Source organism: Leptonotus elevatus, chromosome 15 (assembly GCF_054856555.1).
Source record: "Leptonotus elevatus isolate MCC_2025b chromosome 15, RoL_Lele_1.0, whole genome shotgun sequence".
In the NCBI taxonomy this organism is placed as follows: Eukaryota; Metazoa; Chordata; class Actinopteri; order Syngnathiformes; family Syngnathidae; genus Leptonotus; species Leptonotus elevatus.
The window spans coordinates 10,329,657-10,340,854 of NC_141253.1; the positions used below are offsets into that span (position 1 = coordinate 10,329,657).

Below are 11,198 nucleotides of genomic sequence, written 5' to 3' on the forward strand. Positions count from 1 at the left end.
AGTAGGAGAGCAATGAGATTGGAGCTGCTGGGAAAGAGAGTAAGAAGAAGACCTAAGAAAAGTAGTGAGGGCAGCTGGTATTAGAAAGGAGAACGCAGAAGATAGACTTCGATGGGCAAAGATGACACCGAAGTGGGCAAGCTGAAAGATAAAGAAGGAGAAGAAGTATAGCAAAATAAAAAATTAAAATAAAACACCTAATCTCAGCTCAGACTGTTGCTGTGTCTTAGTTCTAGATCAGGTGTGGGGCACACTTGGTCCTTCGAGGGCCAAAGCCCTGCAAGTTTTGGATGTTTCCCTTCTCCAACACAGCTGATATATAGTTTTATGCAGAGCTTGCTGATGAGCTGATTATATATATCAGCTGTGTTGGAGCAGGGAAACATCTTAAAACCTGCAGGACTCCGGCCCTCGAGGACAGAGTTCGCCCACTACTGTTCTAGATGCTGCGGTATTATCCCCCGCGTTCTCCATTTTGCCACAGCGCTTCGTTTAACATTGAATGTCTCTTTAACATGCAATAAACGACATGAATTTAAGTGTTTATTTTTTTCTCTGCTGCTCAGGTGATTCCATTCCCCATGTCCTGTAACATACGGAATGAGTGCTCCTGTCGGGATCCAAATGCCACCGAGAACAAAAGTGAAGAAAAGGTCCATTCCCTGGGGTGACCAAACCAATGAAGGAAGGGGGGGTGAGAGGAGAGGCCTCTGCTCAACGTCCCAGGACCCTTTGCTCCAACACCACACCAAGAGCGGCCGAGGCGAAACCCCCGCACCCCCTTCGATCTTCATCCTCCATTTTCCTGCACATGCTGCTTTAACAGGCATACCTCTCCATCCTCGCAACCCGTCTGCCTCCACATCAAGAGATCGAGAAAAGATGAAGGGACTCACGAAACGCCACTGAAAACGTCATCCCTCAACTAAAAGGAAAGTAGCCTCACAGTCTCATCATCATGAAAACAACATGGAGCGAATTGTGAAAAAAGGAAAAAAAAAATCCTAGGCAGGCCGAGGTACTGTAGCATGCCTTTTGTTCAGTGTCTAGTTTAGTGCCCTAGCTCGACAATTACACAATGAAAGCAATTTCAAATGAACACGTTTAGTGTGGGAGGTTGGAGGACGGTTGTTGGATCAATAATTATAAATATGAAGGAAATTAAGACACATGTTTCTCAGACACGTTTCGAAGGCATGAGGTTTTGGTACGAGTGGACAGACATCCTGTATCTTTTTTTTAAAATTATTCCAGTCATGTGTTTCTTCATCAGCACATCAGAGGTTCAAACTCGCTTGGTGGGGAACGATACAGTCTCATTTACATTCCGCAGATTCCGCACACAATAACCAATAACATGAAATACGCAAATAGTCACAACAACTATCAAGTCATTACCCTGCAACCGCAGAAACAATATTCCCATGCAACGTCTTTTTTTTGGTTGTGGTTTAAGCAAATCTCGAAAAACAGCATCCGTGCGGCCTCTGCTACTGCATCTGCTGCTACTGGACATATTTGCATTTTAATATCCTGAAGGGGAGGCAGGCCGTTTACGGCTTTCGTCTGCGATTCGCGCACACTCGCATGTTCACAGGGAATGCTTTACAACCTTACAAAGAATTGCATTGGACATTGACTTTAAATGACTTATAGGGACAGTGTGGATTATTTAGTGCCATCTAGTGGTGAACTAATAGAGTACAACAATTTTGAAGCACGCGCGCTATGGTGCCTCAGAGAGACCACACTTCGCAAGGCTACCACCGATGGTCGTCAATTCGAGCAAGCGCGATCGTGAGTAGCCAGGCTAGCAAGAACTAGCTGGAGTGGCTAACAAGAGCGAAAGCAAAGCAGAGGGAGACAAGTGGCGGGTGCCCGAATCACGGGACTCAGCGATGACCACCTGCAGGTCCCAGCTTGGGAGGTTGGGTCCAAGGCTATCTACTTTTGCGAAGTTCTGCTCCCTCGGTTAAGATGGTGGCGAAACATGTCAGCGGCGGCATGACCTATGTAATATATTTAGCGATTACTAAACCTACGATTATATATATATTTTTAAATACGTTATGGTTTTTTTACATATTCAAATTAATATGAATTAATTATTAGTTCACCACTAGATGGTGCTAAAAATACACACTGTCCCTTTAAGGATTTTAGATTACGTTTTAGCTTCTAAAAACATCAACAACAAATGCAGCCGATAGCGACAACGTAAATTGCTAACGCGATCCGTAATGTTTCGACATACAGTAAGATAGACAGTAACTCAATTTAGGCGATGGAACAAAAACATTTGTAAATGTACACAAATATTGACAATATTTTCCGTTTAAAGATAAAAAACATCACTGCATGTGTGTTCTAGTTTTATTTTCGCGGAACTTCTTCCCCACCAATTCACCTTTCGCTAAGACTTGCCCCCTCCCATTAGTTCAGGCCATCAACATTTCGCTTTATCCAGACTACATTCATCTGAGTTTTTTTTTTTTTATGTTTGGGAAATGACAAAATAAAATTGACTTAAAACATCTTTCACATTGAACCGTAACTACCTTTAAACCTCCTGTTAATATTTGTTTCTCAGGAACAGCAATAATGTGTCTGGGTCACTTTGACCCAGGGCATGCTTAATAATCTAAACGTGTCAGAAAGTAAAACAAATCCCATGAATCTCATGATTAACTCTTTAAAAAAACGATTGTAAAAACGTAATAGTTCCAAACTGAAAAACAAACTTAAATATTTTATTTGACTGGTCAATTTGACCCGCAACGTAAACGCACAGTTGTGTCAAAGCCTGTTCTTGGCTGTGATTGGCCAGGCTTAGCGAAAGGGTATATTAACCTCATTCTGTTCTGGCGTTTCATTACACACTTATACACACACATGAGCACAAACAGTGCTGGCTGCTTGGCTTATCAGCCCATGTTTTCGCTGCTGCGGTTAGGTTACGGTCACAGCGTGACTATGACTTCTCATTGGACGCTCGAAAGGCTGCTATAGCATTCCTCACCATCCTGATTAGTCGGGTATCGTCATTCACACACAACAGGCAAAGTGGCAATGGAAGACTGATGGCATTGTACAGCCAGTAGGACAAAAGACACGCAGTCGCCAGGTATTATTTTCCACCAAAAACATACAAATGAATATTTTGTAAATATTAATTCTCAGTGGAGGGGAACATTATCTTTTTCATGTATTTGATTTTTTTTTTACCAAATGTCATATTCAATTGGTGTTTGTAATAATGACCTCAGTTACTGCACTTTTTAGGTTGCCATGTAAGAAAAAAAAAAAAAGTCTAGAAGCTGCTATTGTCCAAATGGTGATCTGAGACAAACTGTATGATATTTGGTCCGTTTGCTCCCTGTGTTGCTTTGACATGACCTTTTCCTCATTTTGCTTTGCGTATTGCTAAACAAGTCAAATCCGGCCCAGTGCATATTCAGTGGAACCTCCAAAGTCGAACACAAACCATTCCAAACAATTTTACCTCCTGTTCCGGTGCCAAACTATCGGCCTCATAAAACATCAATGATTTTTTATTTATTTTTGCCATATCGTCTTGAGCAGACATGTTGAAGACACATATTCCTTTTTTTTTTTTTCGCTTCAATGGCTGTCATCTTGAGTCATCGTGTAAAAAAAAAAAAAAAAAAAAAACTACAAAGAGAACTCAAAATGATCCTTTAGCTATAGATATGGCTCTGCTCTTTTTTTGTTTTGGATCATTGCATCCTAAGTTTTTATACCTTTAATATGGCCCTCTGAAGGCTTTAAAAAAATAGAAAAAAAATCAGACCCATTCCATTAGATGCTCACTGAGCTGAAGTCTTGTGACATTTCCCAAAGTTTTTTTTGTGTGCAGTGTTTTGGTTTGCTCGATGATGGAGGTTGTGCATTTACATTTGCATTGCAGTTGCATTTAAAGGGGAAGCCAAGTTTAAAATTCTCTTTACAATATGTTCTGTGCGCGCCCCACTAATTTAAACATTCTGATTAATATCGCATTTGTTAAAATGAATTATTAAGCAGCAAAATCCACCTGTTTTGAGTCATCTCGAGGGGGTGGCGGCCATTTTGACAGAAAAGGACATCACAGTTGCTTGGGTAACGACCAATCACGGCTCACCTGTTTTCTGAGTTTGGCCATGTGACATTCACATGCTGAGCCATGATTGGTCGTTACCTGAGCCCTTAAGTATTATGATGTCATTTTCAGCTGATAGCAAGTGGCAAAATGGCCGCCCCCTGAGATGTATAAAAACAGTTGCATTTTGCTGCCTAATTCATATTCCACACACACAATATTAATCAGAATGCTGTGCTTACACTCGTGAGGCCGCATGCAACATATTATTGTAAAGCCAGTTGACTCAACTGCACATTTGTTTGTTTGTCTTTTGCTTTGATTTGGTTCAAGCTGTACATTTTGGTCGAGAAACTAATAGCTCAAAGTCAAAAGAGAAGGGAAACCTAAATGAAGAATTCACAATTGTTATTATTTTTCAATGATTGTAAGGATGCTCAAAAACAAAAGGCTACGTTATCTTCAAAGACTGCATTTAACAGAAGACCTGTATTATCTTGATATTATTATACAATGTACTCTGGTTGCAGCTGTTTTACAGAAAACTGTATCCAGTGGGGGTGGGCTCAATCTGTAAGTCCCGCTTCTCCATTTTTGACGGTCACAGGTTCAAACATCAACCACTCAGCTCCATTCCTGCTATTTGAACGGTTTATCCATTCTGTTGTTTTGACGTGTATCATAAGTCCACGCCTGGCTCCAAAGACTGCAGAATAAGAATGGACTTTCTTTTGGAGAAGGTACCCCAAAAAAGCCATCGTCCACCGAGCGATTCCCGCAAGGAAGGAACATCACCTCGATACTGTCGTCATCACAGGATCCCTCACTGTACCTCATGCCTGTAATGTTTGCTGCTTCAATATATAGATATATATTATTTTATTGATTTTTTTTGGGGGGGGGGCTTCTCATACCGATGGTGTACATAGTAGAACTATTTATTGAGAGTGTTATACTTTTGTAAGTTATATTTAATGTCCATGTAAGTTATTTTTCACATTGTTCATCATTTTCATTGTAATCTGGCAACCCCTCTGCCCTCAAACGCAAACTCTTTTTTTTTTTAACTCTTAAAGATGAAGAAAACCCAAATTTGTCTTTACAATATTTTCTATGCAGCCTCACTCATTTAAACATGGTATTCTGATTAATATTGTGTTTTAGGAATATGAATTAAGCAACGTTTTTAATCCAGCTCAGGGGGCGGCCATTTTGTCACTTGCTGTCGACTGAAAATTACATCACAGGGTGCGTTCGAAAATGCACTCCGAGCGCGTACTGGTTCAGCCCAACCATTCGGAAACTGTTCAAATTTACCGTTCCGAAATTCAGAGTGCACCAAAAACTCTAAGAACCAAAAACTATGAGATGGAAACGGTACTAGCAAGATGCAAATGTGGCCTGACAAGGAATATAAACATTGTCATTGACCATTCGTGTACCGTGGATACTAATCAAGTTGGTAAGTTATGAATTTTCTTTTACGGACGTTTGCGGTTTAGTAGCGCTAGGCTTTTCTTAAGGTGGTGGTTGTTAGGCTTGCTAACGGCTGGCTAACGTTGACTAGCTAGCTGTGTGGGCTAGCGAGCAAACGACTACTGAGTTGCGCCGAGTTGTAACCACAACAAAATACGGGTGGTAACCTTGCTAACACAACACTTTGCCTCTCCGAACATATGCACTCTCAGTGCTCACAGGGCTCAGGTAACGACCAATCATGACTCAGCAACGTCACATGACCAAACTCAGAAAACAGGAGAGGCGTGATTGGCCATTACCTGAGCCCTAAACAACTGTGATGTAATTTGCAGTTGACATGAAGTCACAAAATGGCCGCGATGAAAACAGGTGGATTTTGCTGCTTAACTCCTAATCCACAAACGCAATATGAATCAGAATGCCGTGTTTAGACTAGTGGGGTTGCATTGAATATTTAGTAAAAAATTTAATGAAATAAAATGGGTTGACTTCCCCTTTTTAAGTGTCAAAAGAACAGACACCGCTTGCTTCACATTTGTGAAACGTTACATGTTTGAATAACAGAATGTAATTATTTTAAACTTTTTTGTTTGCCTATGGGGAAATTTGACGTGTGTCGTGGTATAACAACTGTAATGTATGAACATGGCTGACAAGAAGGTACTTTTATCAGACTCCAAGGTACCTATTTTGAGTTTAAAAATAATAATGATAACTCTCTTGTTTTTGTGAGCCATGCTATGTTTAACATACAACAAAAAATAAATAAATCCATTTTTTTTCATTATGGAGAACATAAGTTTTTTTTTTTTTTTTTTTTAAATTTGACCCCATAACTTTTGAGGGTACCCCTGAATGGTTGCGTAAAGTCCTTTTTTTTTTCTGACTGCGGTGCAGGGTGCTCTTGGATGCAGATAAAAAGGTGTGTGATTGAGGTAAGGGTAGGGAATGGCATGGGCTGCTTTTCCTGGCCTGGGTGGCTATTTGGCCAGGTGTGAAAATGTGTACTCACGGGGGCCGGACCCCGTTGCCCCCACGGCGGCGGCCAGTGCTCGACTGGCAACGCGACACGTAAGCCACGGGGGCCTGCAGTGAGTCAGATTTTCAGGGCGGCCGTCCCTAGACCCCCCCCCCCCCCCCCCCCCAACCCTGCCGCCGGCCCCCGCCCCGCCCGCCTCCTACTCCTTTGACACACTGCCTCATCTGTCACTGTCAGCTCGGACGGCACAGGGCGGCCAGTGTGGAGCGGGGCCCTGCGTAAAAAAAAGGAGAGAGGAAGTTTGGGCAGCTTAAAGACGCGTTTGAAGTGCAGGCTGAAGGAACACACTTCTCCTTGGCCGAGCGCCTGGCTTATCACATACACTAATATGTTTGGAGGCGCGCTCGCTCCCCTGACAGGCTTTGATATCGCTCCATTTATACCAACAGTTGCCACTTTGTTTCTAATTTAACACCTGTTTTTTTTTTGCATGCTCAAAAATGGTCAAGTACGACAAAGAAGTCGAAGAGTGTTTGAAGCCCCTCAGATCATAAAATGCTGATGTGCCATTTTTGTTTGTGTATTGTAACACATGAAGTACCTCTCACAGGCCTCTGGTTCTAGACTTAGTCCACTTTTTGTCTCCCTCAATCAAGGTGACTTGTCCTTTTTGTTTATTTTTATTTAAAAGTATATATATATATATATATATAGAAAAACAAGTGTATTTGCATATTACGTGGATATCTAGTGGTATTACTGCAATGTTTCGTACCCGATTGCTCAACAAATATATTTTAAGATGTAAATAGTAATATTATATGATTGATTGTATTTGCAAAAACAATGTACTAACTGTTCGGGAGTAGCTCTTGAATGGATTTTTATCCTAACTATTATACAAAAGATGTTGTATATTGTGTCAAAGTATCGCCCGCAAAACACAGAGAGAAAAAAGAAAAGAAAAAAACAAACAAGATGCTTTGCCACGCCCACTCGCAGTTAGCATTATTATTATTTTTGGGTCCATAATGGCTCCGTGGAAGTACTGTTGTCAGCTTTCTAGACCATCAATTATATCCAGTGAGTCATATTTATTTGTCGTCCAAATGAATGGAACCCGAATGATCACTTCTGGGTCAAAATGGAACCTCAGTAGCAACTCAGTTGCTTTATTTTTATTTTTATGAATTATTATTATTATTATTATTATGCATTTAAATGTTTGTTTCAGGCACCAGCCAGTAACTTTTAACAGTTTATTTTCCCTCACTTTGGACTGTATGAGTCAGATATGCCTTTAGGTCTCCACCAACACTGTAAAAGGAAGTCGTCATGTCGTCTGTCCGATGGCTTCCAAGCGCTTTGGGTTCTTTTTCCTTTTTTTTTTTTTTTTTTTTACAGTATGCACTTTTTCAGGCACATATACAACCGGTTGGACTTTTTATGTTTTCCGTGGATGTTTGTCCTTGTTTTCTTCACAGTTGCAATTATCTCTCATTTTTTGGTGCTCTGGTACATGGCAAAAAACATGTCGGAACTGTACTATATTTTCATAAGGAAGAGACATAAAGATGAGTATCATGTTGATTTTTTTTCTTTCCGCTGTCATTTATTGTGTAGAAATAAAACACTGGTTAAAGTGATATGGTTAATGAGTGGTCATTATTTATTTATTTTTACACCATGAATCCAAGGTTATCCTAGTCATTTGTAGTAAAATGTAATATATTTTTTGTTCTTTATACTAAATTTAAAATGGGTACACTCTAAAAACAGTTGGGTCAAAAATAACCCAAATTGAGTCAAAAAGGGACTCCCAATGTTTTGGGTTTATTTGTATAACTCAAAAAGTTGGTTCAAATGAATAATCCACCAAACAAACTTTTTTTTTAATCTTTTTTTTTTAAACAACTTAATTTTGGAGGGGATTGACCCAACTCTTTGGATTGTGCATGAAAAACTTTTATTTGCATAAAAGATAACCCAAAATGCATCCAAAAGGGACCGATCCAACTATTCGATTTAAACTAAAAAGTTGGGTCAAATTAATAACCCAAAAGACAACACATTTTGATGGGGGTCGACCCAATGTTTTGGGTTATTCATTTACTTTGTAAACCAAAAAGTTGGGTCAAAACCCAAAACTAAATTTTTGGGGGTTGTTTTGTGTGTTATTTATTTGACCCAACTTTGTGGTTTAAATGATTAATCCAAGCATTTTGGTTGGTCCCTTTTTTTACCCAATTTGGGTTATATTTCTTTTAGAGTGAACAATATTGACTTTTTTTTAAATGACAAATCTGAAAAAAATTCAAACTAATCCAATCAGATCAACTGCATTCTTAATGATCAATTCATGATTTATTAAAAAAAATAAGTTTTTTTTTAAGAAGTTGGAGCATCTCTGAATGTTCTGAACTGTTTCCATGCCAGTGTGTGGCTTTTTAAAAGCAAATGACAGGCTTTGCCGATTTCTTCGGGAGTGCCGGTGCTCAAATTCGGTCCGATTGTCTCAGCTCACTGTCGTATTGTTTGGACATTGAAGATTTGCTAGTTGCGAGTCATCACTTGCTGTAAAACGTAACAAGCTCACGAAAATAATTTTTCATTTGCACCTTATGTATAAATGTACGGTAATTCAACTTATTGAGAAGAAGGTCACTCACGAAACCTCTACGCCGCGTAAACATGGCCGACGAGCGCTGAACTCGCAGAATTCCGATATTCGTGGGTGTTTGCGACGATATCACAGATACGTGGAAACGAGAGTGTTGTTCCTGGCGCGCCGCTTGACGACCGCGGCCTAATTCCGTGAGAATGAACATCAAGCTACTGATTTTTAAAAGTGGCCCTTAATGTTGCATGACTGGAAAGAAACGAGATGGGGAGCTTAAAGGAATAGTTTTGCGGAGGGGAGAGGTGGAAAAAGAAACTGCTTTCCCGGCAGCTCACGCACGCAGGGAGGCGTAGCCAGCCACCTTTTTGCTTAATGATATCAATTAGAGAGTCCAAGTGCTCTGTTAGTTCAGGAGCTAATGTAAATATTTGCCCTATGGATTGCGCTAACTGCGGAGAAATAACACGATTTGATTGCGTTCCTGCAGATCATCTTCTTCACACGTGTCGCGTTCATTCGTTGACCTCTTAACGCGCCACAGATGCGTTCAAAAAAAAAAGCATCTTGTTTACAAGCTGACCTTTTGTACGGAAGTCTGCACCCATCGGTCAAGGTTGTAAATCTGAGCCGGGTCGACCAAACCGTAAAAGTTGATAAATACTGCGGTCGTGCTTCTTTAAGGCCAAACCGTGACTATTACAACTTTGGCCTTACTGCTATGTGACAGCTCATGTAATTATCTAATTTTAATAGAGCGCTTACTTGTTCCTGAGTTAACAAGCCAGGAACATTTGAAGAAAGACTGACAAAAGTCTGAAAAACGGGCTCGTTTGGGGAATTTGAAGCGTAGCATGCTGCAGTAGTGGACATTTGGACTGTCAATCGGTTTTGGGTTCAAATCTCAGCTTGTGTGTTCTCTTCATGATTGGGTGGTTTTGTGCATCGAGAAGAGAAATGTTACAGCTCAACCACAATCCTAATGAAGACGGATGGATGGACAACGAACTGCATCAGCCCCCGTTAACCTCGAATAAACTCTTTACACAAATTAGTCGCCAGGTTTGTCATCCACTTTTTAACATTAACATTCGCTATCAGTAAAAACTCAACAAAAAAACGTTGAAGTATTTCTGTGTCTGTGTTCGAAGACAAGCGGGAATAAAATTGATAGTGTTTCACTTAATCATACAAACATAGTTGACAGTTTGGTTTACTTCAGTTAAAACAGCCTTGACTTTGCCTCAAGGCTAGAAAGCGGTTAGTTACAGCGCTGTGAAGAAATAGTTGTCCTCTTCTCAAATTCTTTCTTTTTTGCATAGTTTCCCACTAAAAATGTTTTAAATCATCAAACAAATGTAAATATCAGACAAATATAACCAAAGTAAACAATTAATGCCATTTTTAAATGTGTATCAAAGGAAAAAAACTATTTAAAAATACTCTAGCTAATCACATTTATTTATTTATTTATTTTTTAGTTAATTTTCACTGGCTGCACCCAAGCCAAGTTCTATCCAATCAAGAAATCATTTGAATTAGAATCTTTCCGACAAAAAGAAGTTGCTCAAAAGATCTCAAAAACCTGCAACAATATGCTACGATCCAGAAATTTAAGCACAGATGAGAAATAAAGTAAATTGCTGGAAATCAACGGGAAAGGGTTACAAACCCATTTCTAAAACTTTTGGACTCCAACAAATCACAGTTAGAGCCATTTTCCACTAATGGAGAAAAACATGGAACCATGGTGAACTCGCTTACAAAAAAAGACCCCAAGAGCACAATGACGAGTCATCCGGGAGCTCGCAAAAGGAACCCGGGTCGCCTCAGTTAAGGCCAGTATTCATGACTCAACAATCAGGAAGCGAGTGGGCAAAAACCGCTGCTGACCAAAAAGAATCTAAAGGCTCATCTTACTTTTATAAAAACATCAACAATAATTTCCAAGACTTTTGGGAGAATGTTCTACGGACTGACGAGACGAAAGTTGAGCTTTTCTGAATGTGCGTGTCTTGTGATAT

At 39.9% G+C, this 11,198-nt stretch overlaps 1 protein-coding gene across 2 annotated transcripts in view; it reads left to right on the forward strand.

The window, feature by feature from the left end:
• The window catches only part of pappaa (pregnancy-associated plasma protein A, pappalysin 1a), a 92,851-nt gene extending 88,629 nt beyond the window's left edge, over positions 1-4,222 (forward strand). For both annotated transcript variants that reach the window (XM_086097306.1, XM_086097307.1), the window contains exon 22: positions 567-4,222. In XM_086097306.1, coding sequence (XP_085953432.1) covers positions 567-671 — 105 coding nt within the window. In that variant the 3' untranslated portion in view covers positions 672-4,222. The remainder of the gene's footprint in view (positions 1-566) is intronic.
• The last annotated feature ends 6,976 nt before the right edge of the window (positions 4,223-11,198 follow it).